Source organism: Ailuropoda melanoleuca, chromosome 2, assembly GCF_002007445.2.
Source record: "Ailuropoda melanoleuca isolate Jingjing chromosome 2, ASM200744v2, whole genome shotgun sequence".
In the NCBI taxonomy this organism is placed as follows: domain Eukaryota; kingdom Metazoa; phylum Chordata; class Mammalia; order Carnivora; family Ursidae; genus Ailuropoda; species Ailuropoda melanoleuca.
Window position 1 is genome coordinate 167522789 of NC_048219.1, and position 16596 is coordinate 167539384.

Here is a 16596-nt window from a genome sequence, read left to right on the forward strand (position 1 = left end):
TTTCTTGAGGAATCTGCAAACTGTTTTCTCTTTGTGGCTGTACCAATTTACATTCACACCAACAGTGTACAAGAGTTCCCTTTTTTTTTTTTTTTTAAAGATTTTATTTATTTATTCGACAGAGATAGAGACAGCCAGCGAGAGAGGGAACACAAGCAGGGGGAGTGGGAGAGGAAGAAGCAGGCTCACAGCGGAGGAGCCTGATGTGGGGCTCGATCCCATAAGGCCGGGATCACGCCCTGAGCCGAAGGCAGACGCTTAACTGCTGTGCCACCCAGGCGCCCCAAGAGTTCCCTTTTATCCACATCCTTGCCAGCATTTGTCATCTCTTGTCTTTTTGATAAAAGATATCCCAACAGGTATTAAATGGATAAAGAAGAAGTGAATATTTCACTCTGTGTGTGTGTGTGTGTCTATATACATATACATATATCTATCTGTGTATAGATATAGATATATAGTGGAATATTATTGAGCCATAAAAAAGAAGGAAATCCTGCTATTTGCACATGGGTGAACTTGGAGAGCATTATGCTAAGTGAAAAGAGCCAGACAGAGAACTGCTTTGTAGCACTTATATGTGTAATCGGGGAGAAGAAAAAAAAAAAGTCAAACACATAGAAACAGAGTAGAATGGTCCTTGCCAGGGGCTGGGGGTAGGGGTAGGGGAAATAGGGAGCTGCTAATAAAAGGATACAAACTTTCAGCTGTAAGATGAGTAAAGTCTGTGGATCTCATGTATAGCATGGTGACCATGTGTGCTAATACTGTATTGTAAAATTAAGATTTGCTAAGAGAGTAGAAATTAAGTGTCCTCATCACACAGACACAAAATTGTAACTCTATAATGTGGTGGATGGGCTAATTAACTTGAGAGTAGGTCCTTTCATAATGTGTACATATATCAAATCATCATATTGTATACTTTAAATATATTACAATTTTATTTGTCAAATATATTTCAGCAAAGCTGAAAAAACAAAATCTCAATATTTAGGATTAAACTATTTTTAGTTTGGCTTTCATTTTATTCTAATCCGTAAAATTGTTTTTTATGGGTTTTTTTTGTTGTTGTTGTTTTTAAAGATCTTACTTAGGGATGCTTGGGTAGCTCAGTCAGTTAAGCATCTACCTTCGGCTCAGGTCATGATCCCAGGGTCCTGGGATCGAGTCTGGTGTTGGGCTCCCTGCTCATTGGGGAGACTGCTTCTCCCTCTGCCCCTACCCCCACTCGTGCTCTCTCGCTCTATCTCAAATAAATAAATAAAATCTTAGAAAAAAGATCTTATTTATTTATTTGAGGTGGGGGGAGGGGCTGAAGGATGTAGGGAGAAAGAATCTGAAGCAGACCCTTCACTCAGCCAGAGCCCAACATGGAATCTGAAGCAAATTGCTCACAGAGCACAGCCCAACATGGAGCTCAGTCCCATGACCAGGAGATCATGACCTGAGTTGAAACCAAGAGTCAGATACTTAACTGACTGAGCCATGCAGGCAACCCAATTGTGAGGTGTTTTATAAAATAATTGGAAAAATTAAGTTCGATTCTTTTTTGTTTAAGATTTTATTTATTTATTTATCAAAAAGAGAGAGAGAGCACAAGCAGGGGGTTCAGCAGGCAGATGGGGAGGGAGAAGCAGGCTCCCCGCTGAGCAGGGAGATGGGGAGGCACCCCAATTGTGAGGTGTTTTATAAAATAATTGGAAAAATTAAGTTCGATTCTTTTTTGTTTAAGATTTTATTTATTTATTTATTTCAAAAAGAGAGAGAGAGCACAAGCAGGGGGTTCAGCAGGCAGATGGGGAGGGAGAAGCAGGCTCCCCGCTGAGCAGGGAGATGGGGAGGCACCCCAATTGTGAGGTGTTTTATAAAATAATTGGAAAAATTAAGTTCGATTCTTTTTTGTTTAAGATTTTATTTATTTATTTATTTCAAAAAGAGAGAGAGAGCACAAGCAGGGGGTTCAGCAGGCAGATGGGGAGGGAGAAGCAGGCTCCCCGCTGAGCAGGGAGATGGGGAGGCACCCCAAATTGTGAGGTGTTTTATAAAATAATTGGAAAAATTAAGTTCGATTCTTTTTTGTTTAAGATTTTATTTATTTATTTATTTATCTCAAAGAGAGAGAGAGAGCACAAGCAGGGGGTTCAGCAGGCAGATGGGGAGGGAGAAGCAGGCTCCCTGCTAAGCAGGGAGCCTGATGTGGGGCTTGATCCCAGGACCCTGGGATTATGACCTGAGCTGAAGGCAGACACTTAACCAACTGAGCCACCCAGGCACCCCACGTTTGATTCTTTTTTAGTCTAAACATAGATAGATATCTTCAAGTAAAATAGGGTCTCAAATTTTCAAGATCATCGATAAAAGGAAAAGCTGACTGGGGCACCTGGCTGGCTCAGTCGAAAGAACATTCAACTCTTGATCTTGGGGTTGTGAGCTTAAGCCCCACTTTGGGTGTACAGATTACTTAATTTTTTTTTAAAGATTTATTTATTTATTTTGTGGGGGGAGGGTCAGAGGGAGAGAAAGACTCCCAAGCAGACTCCCTGCTGAGCATGGAGCCTGACACAGGGCCCGATCCCAGGAACCATGAGATCATGACCTGAGCTGAAACCAAGCATGGGACGCTCAACCAACTGAATCACCCAGGAGCCCCAAGATTACTTAATTTTTTAAAATTTTATTTTATTTACTTTATTTTAAGTAAGCTCTACTTGCAACGTGGGGCTTGAACTCATGACCTTGGAATCAAGAGCCACATGCTGCACCAGCTGAGCCATCCAGGTACCCCAGAGATTACTTACATACATACATAAATAAATAAATAAAAACTTAAAAGGAAAATTATTTGATGTAATTTTTATGTGGACTCTAATGTGAGTCTAATATATTCCAGTAGTAAAAGGTAATTTACACTTTTTAAAAAGAAAATGAAGAATTCTTTTTTTTCTCATAGCACGGTTTAAGTCTTTTAACATTTGTCTTTTTTTTTAATTTTATTTATTTGTCAGAGGGAGAGAGAGGGAGAGAACGGCAGGCAGAGGGAGAAACAGGATCCCCACTGAACAAGGAGCCCAATGCAGGACTCGATCCCAGGACCCTGGGATCATGACCTGAGCCAGAGGGAGATGCTTAACTGACTGAGCCTCCAAGGCATCCCTAACATTTGTTTTTGAGAGGAATTTTTATGTTTCATAGTGGGTGCATTTTTGGTTGTTTCTATATATCCCATTTCACCAGTGACTTTTTACAAAATGAAATTCTGTACAATAAAAAAACCCTTTTTAGTGTCTTCATTTCCCTCACTTACTAATAAGTCTGGCTGTAATATAATTGATGAATATAATTTTAATTCTGGTGTATCCAGTTTTAGGAAATACATTTTAATTGAAGAGGCAGTGTAAAATGCTTTGCATATTGATGATATGGCCTCATGTTACAGATGTTTTGAATACTCTTAAATATTCATTATGTGATTTTATATGATTTATCCTTATATCTTATTAAATGATGCACACCCATGTTACAGTTTCATTCTTTGCTGGTTCCATAGAAATGCATTCTGTATCTGTTGTTTAGAAATAATAAATTAAGCAGAAAAATACTAAGTATATGTTTAATAGTTTGAGAACATAATAGATTTTTTAAAGATTTTTTTAAATTTATTTTAGAGAGAGAGTGTGTGCACATGCACAAGGGAGAGGGAGGAAGGGCAGAGGGAAAGGGTGGGAGAGAATCTCAAGCAGACTACTGCAGAGCACAGAGCCTGAGGCAGGGCTCAGTCTCATGAACCTGAGATCATGACCTGACCTGAAATCAAGAGTCAGATGCTTTTTTTTTTTTTTGAAGATTTTATTTATTTCAGAGAGAGAGAGATCACAAGCAGGGAAGAGGGATAGAGGGAGAAGCAGACTCCCTACTGAGCAGGGAGCCCAATGCGGGACTCAGTCCCAGGACCCCGGGATCATGACCTGAGCTGAAGGCAAACGCTTAACCAACTAAGCCACCCAGGCACCCAAGAGTCAGATGCTTTAACCAACTGAGCTGCCTGTAATTGGTGAAATTTAAATACAATTGTGATAGCAGTTTTTATTTTCAGTACTTTTCAGACTTTATTAGACACCTATGTTTTTACAGTACAAATATGTAAAATGCCAATGGAGCTCTGTTGTGATTTCCCCCAAACCTTTTTAGATTTGATCCAGACCGGTTTGATGATGAATTGACGATGAAAACTTTTTCCTTGCTTGGATTCTCAGGCACACAGGAGTGCCCAGAATTGAGGTGAGTGGTAGACAAAGGAAAGTGAAAGACTATATACTTAGAATTTTGATGATGACTGCTGATGAGAATGAGCAATCTATATAATTAAAGTGTAATTGTTAATCTTCAATAACCAGTGGACTTTCTTCCTAACCAGGTTTGCATATATGGTGACCACAGTACTTCTGAGTGTATTGGTGAGGAGGCTACACCTACTTTCCGTGGAGGGACAACTTATTGAAACTAAGTATGAACTGGTAACTTCATCCAAGGAAGAAGCTTGGATCACTGTCTCAAAAAGATATTAAAACTTTATACATTTAACTTTCTTGAGGAAAATGATGATTTAAAAAATCTGTATTGGATCCTTTTATAAATCAAGTAATACTATGGAATATAAATACCTACTAGTACTTTGTTATGTAAATTTGGACTTTTGCATATCAAATTTTCTTAATGCATGATATACATTTATACTTATTGCATCAATATAATGATAACTTTAACAGGAAGCTCTCTTTTAATTTTTGTTTTATCACTTTTGTTATTGTTTTTTGGTTTTTGTTTTGTTTTGTTTTATCACTTTCTATGCCATTATCTTCATATTATTTTTCTTAGTTTAAGCTCTAATGTACTTCAAAGGAGACATTATTTTGCACACTTTGGGGAATCATGTTTTCTGAATATTCATAAAAGGGAAACATAATCCTAACTTCTTTTCATACTTTAAATCATTTTAAAGGGGGAAAACAAGGACTTCCCATAATTTTATTTCTTGGATAATTTTATTTCTTGGATTAATATTTTTATTTTCTGAGTACAAATTAGTTTATGTTTAATCATTGCTATTAGGTTGAATGATCTACCTAGTATTTGCTTCCTTGTATGCCTCCCAGATAATAGTGTTCATTTCATGACTTATACAAGGCTCATCATTTTGAATGCTTCGAGTCATTTGGAAACTACTGAATGTGTGTTGAAGGGGTCCTTCTAAGAAGTGACAAACTAAGATTGAGGCTCGCCTTTCCTTCTGTTTTGCTGGAAATTTTAGTAGCACTATATTACTTCACAAATTCTCATTTGTGGGAAAAACGGAATTCCTAATCTCTTATTATTATGTCATATTATATCACATAATGAACTTAATGATTAAGAAACAAGAAAGCACTAGCCAAAAACCAAAACCAAATTTAAAATAAAAGAAAACAAACATTACGAAACATATGACAGGGATAATATCCATATGATGTATAAATAGCTTGAATAAATTGGTAAGAAAATATAATAGATAAATGGCCAAAAGACATGAATAAACAAATTTTAGAGGAGGAAGTAGCTGTTCAACTTTTAGAAAAAATGGTCAGCCTCACTAGTAAGCAAAGAAATATTGGGGCTATTTTAAAAATATTTTTAAGTGTCTTTGAAAATTTACACTGAGTACTGATAAGTTTTATATTTAATACTTTTTTATTGATAGCACTGTAGTTTAGTCCACTTTTTCTGGTTACATTGTTCTTGAAGAAATTTTTTTTTTTAAGACAACAACTGGAGGAAATATGCCAAGTGCAGATAGAGAGGAAAGGAAGAAAAATGATAACTGTTTGCAAGTGGGTTTATTTTTGACACTGCTGAATTCCTCTTATAATTTTAGTTTCAAGATTGTACCCTAGTTATTGAGTTATTTTATGTTGTGTTTATGGTCAGATAGGCTAACATTTTAGAACTAGTTAGGAGTGGCTAAGATAGAATTTAAGTAATTAGATGCAGCTTTTATTTCTGACAAAAATATTTAATTTATGGAATAATTTAAATTCTAAAACTGTAAGTGAAATGTATTCTTAGTTCCCAGCATCACGTTGTTTCCAAAAAGGCACACTGTTAAATTTCCTCCCATCATTTTGTGTGGTTTTGTGTATGTAGAGCATCTTCCTTTGTTATCCAAGTACCTTAATTGGTTTGGAAACTGGCAGTGGAAAGTTAGAATAGGCACTTGATATGTAAACCAAGTGTCAGTAAAATTAGATGAGATAAGTGGAATTTTAAAGCAAGTGAGACCTGATCAGCAGTGATCAAGGCGTAAACAGGGCAGCTGAGCCAGAGAGTGAGGGAATTGGCATATTGCCAATATATAAAGAGCATCAGATAAATAAGCACATTTTATCCATGGTTACGTGACTGATTTAAAACATTATACATAAATTCTAGAGGATTTTTTAAAAATAAAAATACTGTCAATCCATTCACTGCTGTTGTTACTTGGCCCTTTGTATTTATCAAATGACTGAAATCGAAGTAGCCTCAACGTCCCTCATGGCTGGTAGCATAACTCTAAGGAGGACTCTTAAATTTTATAGCTTTTTGGGTTTTTAAAAACCATTTCTTACCTGATTTTGATCTGGATTCTTTTCAACTGTTGAGAAGTTTACTGTTTAGGGGTGCCTTGGTGGCACAGTCGTTAAGCGTCTGCCTTTGGCTCAGGGCATGATCCCAGCGTTCTGGGATCGAGCCCCACATCAGGCTCCTCCGCTATGAGCCTGCTTCTTCCTCCCCCACTCCCCCTGCTTGTGTTCCCTCTCTTGCTGGCTGTCTCTGTCAAATAAATAAAAATAAAAAATCTTAAAAAAAAAAAAAAGTTTACTGTTAAAAACACCAGCACAGGGCACCTGGGTAGCTCAGGTGGTTAAGCGTTTGACTCTTGAGTTCAACTCAGCTCCTGATCTCAGGGTGATGAGATCGAGCCCTGAGTCAGGCTCTGTGATAGGCATGGAGGCTACTTAAGATTCTCTCTCTCCCTTCCCTCCCCTTCCTCCCCACCTTAAAAACAAAAACACACACTAGCACATTTTTTGTGGAAAGAAAGGGCTCTTCCATACTTTGCGCTAATAAAATTCAAGGCAGAATTGATTCTGTGCATGTGTTTGGGAAAAATGAAAAACTCATATGCTGTTTGATCTGTCCACAAATATGCAGTTCCATTTTTTATGTAAGTAGATTCTATCTTATTTATAGACCCTATGTGAAAATTTGTTTGTCTTCTTTATCTTAAAATAGTTTATATTTTAAAAACAAAACGTTCTATTTTTTGTCGTGAAAATTATATATAGGTTTGCTGTGGAAAGGTCTTGGAAACACAGAAACAGAAATAGGAAATTCAGTCACCTGTAGTCCCACTACTTTGAGTTAGCCAGTTGTAAACTTCTGGAGTAGATGCTTCTACTCTCTTTTATATCCACTTGTAATTTTTACAGACATATTATATACAATGTTCTCTTCAGGTAATATTTATGAACTAGTAGTGTTTTTTACAACTGAAACATTAATATTCTCACTCAAAATGTAAGCACAGATTTTCATCATTCTTTTTTCTCTCCTCTTCTGCCTTGCGGGTATTGTTACTCTTTTCAACTTCAAAAATGGCTTTACTTCCTTCTCCATTTATCAAAACAGTAATTTATGTTTGTACATCTGAGTTGCTAAAGCCCTAGAATAGTCTATGGTGTTGCAATGAGCATTTAAGAAATGTAATTACTCTTCTATCGTAAGAAAAATATAATTAAATTCAGATTGAGGTGGCATTTCAACTTTTAAGAGGAAATCTTAAGAATCTCTATTGTTGTTTTTGGACTCTGGGGCAAACAGAATAAGATTCTTTCCTTGAAGCCATCTCCTTTTTTTTTTTTTTCCTACAGATCCATGAAAAGTGCAGTTAACCTATAAAGTGTACTTTTTTCACACGTGGTTATGTTGACAGATTGAAAACTGCTTAAACACAATTCTACTGAGTCTGTAAAACTGAGGACATGACTAGTAAACATCAGGGAGTAAGTTTAGTAGCTGTGAGAAGATACTTTGTGAGAGAAATGGACACTGTTTTCACGGGCAGGTTTATATAATATCAACAAATTGATATGAGTGACCTTATTTCTCTTCTTAGCCTGCCCTATGCCTGTTTCCTAAGTTACTAAGACCAATGATTAAGGTAGAAGGGGAGGCTGGAGGCGGGGAGGTAGGACAACAAAGCAGTTACTGTTACTACAGAAATCAGCACAGCCAGAAAGGCTTTGTACAATGCTGCTTTGAGGCACTGGGAGTGACCTCCACTGATACAAAAGAGTGAGACTGAAATTTGCAGCAAGAGTTAAGCTCAAAGTAGAAAGGGGAGTGGCAGGAGCATTTGTTATAAACCAAATACTTTGTATACCTATCTCATTTAGTCTTTTAGAGCGTGACAGTGGGTTCAGTGACAAGCTAAAATACTTTTTCATTCCTGATGGAAGAAATACTGTAAATGAATACAGGCATATACTTGCTAAGCAATAGAAAGTAAAAGATCTAAATTTCAAATTATCTTAGTATCTTCAGTGGGGTTTATTGATGTATTTTGTTATTTAAGAGGGAATCAAACAGTAGTTTAAAATGATGTAGTGTTCATAATAACTAAAGAAAATGACTAAAAAGGGTATTGTAAGAGCAGTATTAAAAGAAATGTTAAGGAAAACTAATGCTACAGGCACCTGGGTGGCCCAGTCGGTTAAGCGTCTGCCTTCAGCTCGGGTCATGATCCCAGGGTCCTGGGATTGAGCCCCTGCCTTGAGCTCCCTGCTCAGCGGGGAGTCTGCTTCTTCCTCTACCCTTCCCCTGCTCACGTGTGCTCTCACTCTTTCTCTCTCAAATAAATAAATAAAATCTTAAAAAAAAAAAAGAAAAGAAAAGAAAACTAGTGCTACCACCTCAACCATAGCTGTATAACTGATTAATTTTTTCCTATTCCACATATGTATTAATTTTACACATTGCAATCATAACAATATGATTTGCTTTTCACTTAGTGAATTTTATTTTTTTTAAAGATTTTATTTATTTATTTGATAGAGAGAGACAGCCAGCCAGTGAGAGAGGGAACACAAGCAGGGGGACTGGGAGAGGAAGAAGCAGGCTCCCAGCTCAGGAGCCTGATGCGGGGCTCCATCTCAGAACGCCAGGATCACACCCTGAGCCAAAGGCAGATGCTTAACAACTGAGCCACCCAGGCGCCCCCACTTAGTGAATTTTAAACATTTTCCTTTGTTACTTTTATAAGGGCTTTGGGGAATAGATTTTGGGGAGTGGGATGGGGAATAGACTTAAAGATCTATATATCAAACACTATATTTATTTTGATGACACCAAGTAATGGATAATTATAAAATTGGAGTTGGGAGCCATTTTGTAAAACATCCAGGCGATGAAGGGGCAGGAAATGACATTCCTCTTCCAGTTCCACTGCCTTGTTTAATCGGTTTACAGTTTGGTGGCTTGCTAGAGACTGGTAATGGATCTTGTTACAGCATGTGACAAGCTGGCAAGAGCAAACAATATCCTGTTTGGTAATCTAAAAAAAAAAAAAACACAAATTTATTTATATCTAAAAGACTTGCAATTTCTTGTTATAATTTTTTTAAAGATTTTTATTTATTTATTCAACAGAGATAGAGACAGCCAGCGAGAGAGGGAACACAAGCAGGGGGAGTGGGAGAGAGAAGCAGGCTCATAGCAGAAGAGCCCTGATGTGGGGCTCGATCCCAGAACGCTGGGATCACGCCCTGAGCCGAAGGCAGACGCTTAACTGCTGTGCCACCCAGGCGCCCCTCTTGTTATAATTTTTAACACAGGAGAGTAGGAAATAAAACTGTGTACTTGACCATTGTAACTATGTTATAAAGTTGTAAAGTGCCTGTCTTCAAAAAGGCAATCAATAAATATTTTTGAATAAATGAATGAAATCTTCATTGAGGTATTCTGTGCATGTAGAATAAAGTAAAGGTGATTATTTAATAGTTGAATAAGTTTTTCAGGTAGCCAAACTACCTCTAGTGCTAATAGTACTTTGTGATATGCTAGCTATCCCATTACTAGAAGTATTTAAGATGTTTTGTGGACATCTTTTGGTAACGCCTGTATCAGGTGTGAACATAGATTTAGAATAGGCTGTAGTTGTACAAAATAGCAACCAAAATAGTTGGTAAGCAAGTAGTCCTTTCTTCCTTCCTATATGTATCACCAGATCATCATTAAACGAGGAAATGTTTAAGGAACAGTTTTTTTTTTAATTAGGTTCGCAAGAGCATTATTTCCTGAAGTGCGTTTCATGGAACACTGTCCTGTGAGATACTCTGAGGAAAAGGTTACTTGATGATGTTCACTGTCAGATTCTCGATACTATATTCCTTCTCAGATATTTATAATACATATTAATATATTGGAAGTGCTGAGAAGTTCAACTGTAAAGAAACCTATTTTAACTTGATATAATAACCCTGATTGTTCATAATGTATTTGATGTAGGTTCCCTTTTTTTCAATTACCCCTTTTATTCTGTAAACCCAGTGTTCCATGGAATGAGTCTTTTATAGAACAGAACCCATTTTATCCAACATGACCTAGAGACAACTAGGAGTCTCAAGGAACGTCTGTCTTGGCTAATTCCTTAAACTGTGCATGGTCCAGAGGTTCTCCAGAACAACTTAGTCTTGGAACCAAACCACCTGAATTCCGTGTTCTCTCACTCCTTTATCTCTCCCTCTTTTCCCTGTGAAAGCACAACACCCTGTACCTCTACTGACTCTCCCTTACACTCCTGTCCTGACTTATATTCCTATCCAAAGAAATGGGACTTATTTAGTCCAGCAACAGTTTTTTTTTTTTTTTTTTACCAAGCATGCTGTGTCTTTTGTGAGGCACTGGGAGTATGGCAATGAACAAAACAGACATTATAACTGTATTCTCTCTCTTCTGTGCTCTCCCCTCAGAGGGAGAACCCTAAAGTCTTACATTCCAAAGCTTAACCTTCTAGCACTCAACTCTCTAGGTCCTGGGTTAGGAAGTAGCTCAAGAATCCTTTAGGTCAGTGGCTAAAAGGGACATAGGAAAGAACTTACAGATGATTACATGACAACATGAAAGGCTTCAGTTATAGGCTGTAGTGAGGAAAGAAGAACAAGGAACAGTTAGGCGGCAAACCATTATTTTTGTTATTTTTAGTGTGTGAGCAAGAGAAGAAGCTAGGAGTCTCATCAAGGAAAACTATCAACATTGATGCCAAATAGGAATACTGTAGAACTTTCAGAGTGAGATGAACAATACTAAGAATTGGCTTCACTAGGTTAAGGAGCAATATTTATTGTATCATCTGTATGAATTGTTGCTTAATTATATGGCAGCACTAGGTACATTCAACTTTCATGATTTGTTGCTTGTTTTGCAAGGTTACCAGCTAATAGAGAATTGGTCTTTAGAGCTTAAAAGGGCCTACATTTGTAGAGATTATATGGCACAGCCTGCTCACAATTTTAAGTTTTAGAGGGAGAAGCCTAGGGCTTCTGGAACTAGTAAGATTATTGGTCTTTTGCTTTGGATTTTTCTCATATCCTTCTGAAAATTTGTGCTTAAGTATGCTGCTATTATATTCATAGGATTTTGTTAAGCTTTCAAGGAGGTGTAGCTTCAGAAGGAATTGGAAAATTTTTTTAAAAAATATTCTTGATACAGAACCTTTGAGGGAGATGCAAATGTGTTTTGAATGTTAAATTTACTTAGATTTAAAAATACATATCTTCAAGCAAAGTTGCCATGACAACCTTTCTTAATGTGTGTATAAATTTTATGTCTGTCTCTTTGAGGTTTTCATCTTTCCCAGTATAGGGTTTAATCACAAGAATTGGGCACTCTGATGTATTTCTATCTGCATGGTGCTCTGTGGGAATTCTATAATTTTGGAAAATGCAAATCAAGCATAGGGCAGTTCTGTAGCACAGCAATCCCACCAAGATAAATGTCATCTTGTTCTCTCCATGATCAGAGATTGATCTGGTTTCAAACCCAAGGTGAAATTTTGGATTGAAGTAGAACCATGAGTCCGTTATGAGTTTCTGTTTTTTTCTTAGTTTGAAGATTTACAGGAGGGCCCTAGGGAAGTTTGGGAAATTCTGGACCAGATGTCTTGGTTAACCCCAAAACTGATCCAGTCTCCCTGAAATCATCTAAATCTAAACCACAATTGATATCATAGGTCAACTCAGAACCACAAGAGACTTCTCTACATTGGCCAGGCATGTGTAAAGAGACACCTCAGAAGTGCCTTCTGGCTTGAACTCCAATCCAGCACTGCTAGACAGGTCCCATTAACAGACCTTTTCACTTCCTTTCACACCACTTCAGATACCCTTGCCTATCAAGCTCTGTTTTGCACATCAGGGGCCAGGAAAAGAATAGTAGGATTTTGGAGAACCAAAGTTTAGGAGGAAGGAATTCTCACCCTTAATTTTGAAAATGTGTTTATTAAGCAGTGGAATAAGAGGTAGTTACCAGTACCTTTTCATAACAGTAACTATGACTTTTACTTAAGAACTCTTAATCTTAACATGGATGCCTGAAATTTTGAGATGCTTGCTAACTTCTTTGTGTTTTATATTTTAGTTCCTCTGTGATGCAGTTTTAAAAAATTAATGTTTATAGTAATTTAAGAATCCCTGAAGACAGTTAATTAACTGAGCTCAGAAGTATGATTTATTAATTTGTAAACTTTGATGCTTTGATTATTTTAGTCTTTAATAGGCTTTATATTACTATGTTACATTTAAAAGAATCCATAGAAAATTTCAAATCCAATCCCCATATAAAAGGGGGAAATTTAAACTGGGAGAGGTTATTATATGGGAATATGCTCAGGCTTATGCTTTTTTTTAACATGTTTAGATTTTATTCTCTAAAGGAAGAATTTCTTGAAAAAGAAGAAAAAAGGGAAAGACCCCTAAGCAAAAAGAACTGGCTATTTTAGTGTACTATGTATTGGTAACTGAGAGAAATAGGATAATAGTCTCCTAAAAACAACACTTGAAAAGAGATGTCCCACAGTCCATGCTATGGTGGGCTTTTTTAAAGATTTATTTATTTGAGAGAGAGAGAATGTGCATGCTGAGTGGGGGCAGAGGAAGAAGGAGAATCTCAAGCAAACTCCCCACTGAGCGTGGAGCCTGACCCTGGGCTTGATCTCAGGACCCTGAGATTGTGACCCAAACCAAAATCAAGAGTCAGAGGCTTAACCCACTGAGCCACCCAGGCACCCTCATGCTGTGGTGTTTATAAAGACTTTTTAGTTAATCTTGATTGTAAGAGGCATGAATTAGGGCTGACTACATAATTTGTGGGGCCCATTGCAAAATGAAAATATGGAGCCTTAGCTGGGACTAAAGTCAATCTCCCCTCCCATGGGCCTGCTCTTTTCAAACTATGGTTTGAAACCCCTAAGGGATTCCCTAAAGGATTGAAATCTCTGCTTCAGGACTCATTACTTACCTGGATCAGGGTTAGGCCAGAGAGCCCTAACCAGTCAGTGAACACGCTGTGGTGGGCCAGCTTAAGGCAGGGCTGACTGCTTCCTTGCCCTGCCTCAGGGTGCTCCAGGCAAACCACTTGTGGGAGCCCAGACCTCCCCATGGAGGGTGCACCCAGGGATGGAGGTCAGGTAGGGCACCAGGGAGCTGGTCACTGAGAACCTGTCAGGGGAGGGAAAAAGTAGTCTCCAAGCCCCCAGTGCATGCTACATGGCCCTATTGACTCCACTTGTAAAACACAAATTCAAAAATAAAATTTTTAAGAATTCACTGCAGCGCCCTCAAAGCGCTATACCCCAAGCATAGGGCCCTTCTGAGCAGTGGGGTTCTGTAGGACTGCGCTGGTTGCAGCTCATGAGGCCAGCCCTGGACACATCTGACCTTACATAGCATGGTGCTGTGACTCAGTGGTTCTGAATGCTATATATACTCCCTGGTTGTATGTCAGTTTTCCTTGCAAATGCCCATAAATGTTTTATTTTTTATCATTAAGTGGTTTAAACTTCTGTAGGATGTCTTATACACGATAAGCAATACATAGATGCCAAACCTTAAAAAAAAGCAATTTCATAGTACACATGTATATCGAAGTTGCAAAAGTGTTCTAGTACAGTAAAAACCTCATCCTGAACCCCCATTTCACTGACAGAACTTTTACTTTTCCTGTATTTTAATCATAACTGCCAAAGATTTTTCAGATGAAAGGTAAAATGGAAAATTTCTGTGAAATATCATCATAAAACCCTATGAAATATTTCAGTGCTATGAGTCATTCACTTATTCATAGGGGTAGGCATTTAGATAATAGAAGTAGCTAACAGAAATCTGTGAGAAATATATTGTTAATTCCTGTGGAGGAGGAAGGAAGAAATCCTACTGAAGTATTTTTAAGTGTAGTTAAATTCAGTGTTCCCTGCCATTTTAAAATATCAAAATTATTCTGTTCTCCTTTCTTTCCAAGAGGCTACATAAAATTACTTTGACAAAATCATGAATCATTTTTTTTTTTTTTGCCGTTAACCTCTTCTACATTCCATTTCATGAACATAGCACTCAGTGGTCAAGAATATCCTTATTTTATCAACCTTGTATTGATATATAACACTTACTACCATGCACTGTGGTATTTAGTTGGCAATTTTGTCAAAGTATAACCTCTTTCTTTGCAACATTACTGAAACTGACAAGAAAGAGACTGTAATAGATAAAAGTTAGCAACTGTTGGAAATCATACATGCTATAGGCCAGCTAATATTCACCATACCGTTCTAATGGTTTTAAAGCATAATCAACCTGTACGTTACAGACCATTAGCAATTCATGTTATTAAGTGGAGGTCAGCACTGTGTAGTTTTCAGTAATAAAAACCCAGTATATTTTGAGGCTTAAAAGTTTCAGAAAAATCTTTAACATAATTTAAACAAAAGTGTGAACAAAAGTAGCTAATTTTAGAAATCAGTTTTTGTGAACTGATTTGTAATCTCTGCTGTGAGGAAACTATTATCTGTTTTATGTTTTAGCTCTGAAATTCAGTGTTTTTCACAGGGAAAGGATACATAAAGCCAATTTTAGTAGGAATTAAAGAACTAAAGAATTTTTATTCTTCAAAAACGTATACCTTTCAAGATAAATTGTCTACACTGTTGATAACCTATACACAGAGATATATTACCGTGAACAACTTCAGGTTTATATTGCCCACTCTCATAGTTTAATGGAAAACATTTTTTTCTCCTTAACTATACAGAACAAACTAATGATTATCAGAGGGGAGGTGGGTGAGGGGATGGGTGAAATAGGTGATGGGGATTACAGAGTGCACTTGTGATGAACAACAGGTAATTAAAATAAAAACTTAATTTTTTTCCCTCTTTTTATCATTTGTAAGGAAGGGAGCTATTTTGTTGTCTCTCAAAGAAAACTATTACAGAATACTAAGTATTTAAATAAAACCTCTCCAGGTTGTATTCTGGATATATAATATTTCCTCTCTTTGTTAGAGTAATTTCTTCTTGAAAAATGTTTTTCATTGGGTATTGGATAGTATGAGAGGATTATTGCTGACTTTGTTCAATATGCTAACAATATTAGCAAAATGTTTTTTTACAGATAGGTACTAAACTGTTCAGGGGTTAAATGTCATGTTTGCATGCTTAAAGTTCTTTAGTAAAGAATACTATGAAAAGATGAGGTAAAATATAGAAGATATTGTTATTCTAATTAATGGGTATTTATGTATTTATCATACCATTCTCCATACTGTATGTTTATAATTTCCATACTAAAGAGACAAAAAATATGACTTTCAATAAAAACGAAACAAAAAAATGTATGAGATTGTGGGCTGTGTAGCTACTGACTTTCTGAAGATGAGTTTTTTCTTTTTTTACAAACTAATTTTGGAGGATGTGTTTTTCAATAATTTTAAACTTATTTCATAAAATGTATATTCATACAGCTATAAAGCACAGAATGCTCTATTGCACAGTATGCTTTTCTTGAAAAAAAAATGCTTTAAAACATTTTTAACCATTAAATAAATATCCCTAAAATTGAGACCAGAGTTTTTATCACTATCACAAAGTTTCAGATGATAAAGCTTGCCTAGAAATGTAAAGCTTAGGGGCTCCTGACTGTAGATCAGTGGAACATATGACTTTCCATCTCTGGGTCATGAGATCAAGCCCCATGTTGGGCATAGAGTCTACTTACAAAAAAAAAGTAAAGTTTAGATTCCAGCCATTTATCTTTTGATCACATACAGAATATTTGTTTCAAAGATTTAATATGTCCAAATTAGCACTTGGTATTAAAATTTCCTGATAGTCTTAAATATGATTAAAACCCAAAATGTGCATAAATACTATGAACTTATTAATCACCAATAATTATTTTTCTTGTTTGGGGGTGAGAATGGGAAGTCAATTAACTGTGTCATTACTTGAATAAAAAAACTCTGCTTGCA

General features: G+C 36.7%; 1 protein-coding gene across 1 annotated transcript in view; it reads left to right on the forward strand.

The window, feature by feature from the left end:
* The window catches only part of LOC100479163 (cytochrome P450 20A1), a 66839-nt gene extending 60340 nt beyond the window's left edge, over window positions 1-6499 (forward strand). The window contains exons 12-13 of the mRNA XM_002919124.4: window positions 4192-4281; window positions 4418-6499. Coding sequence (XP_002919170.1) covers window positions 4192-4281; window positions 4418-4568 — 241 coding nt within the window. The 3' untranslated portion in view covers window positions 4569-6499. The remainder of the gene's footprint in view (window positions 1-4191; window positions 4282-4417) is intronic.
* Window positions 6500-16596: the final 10097 nt, after the last annotated feature.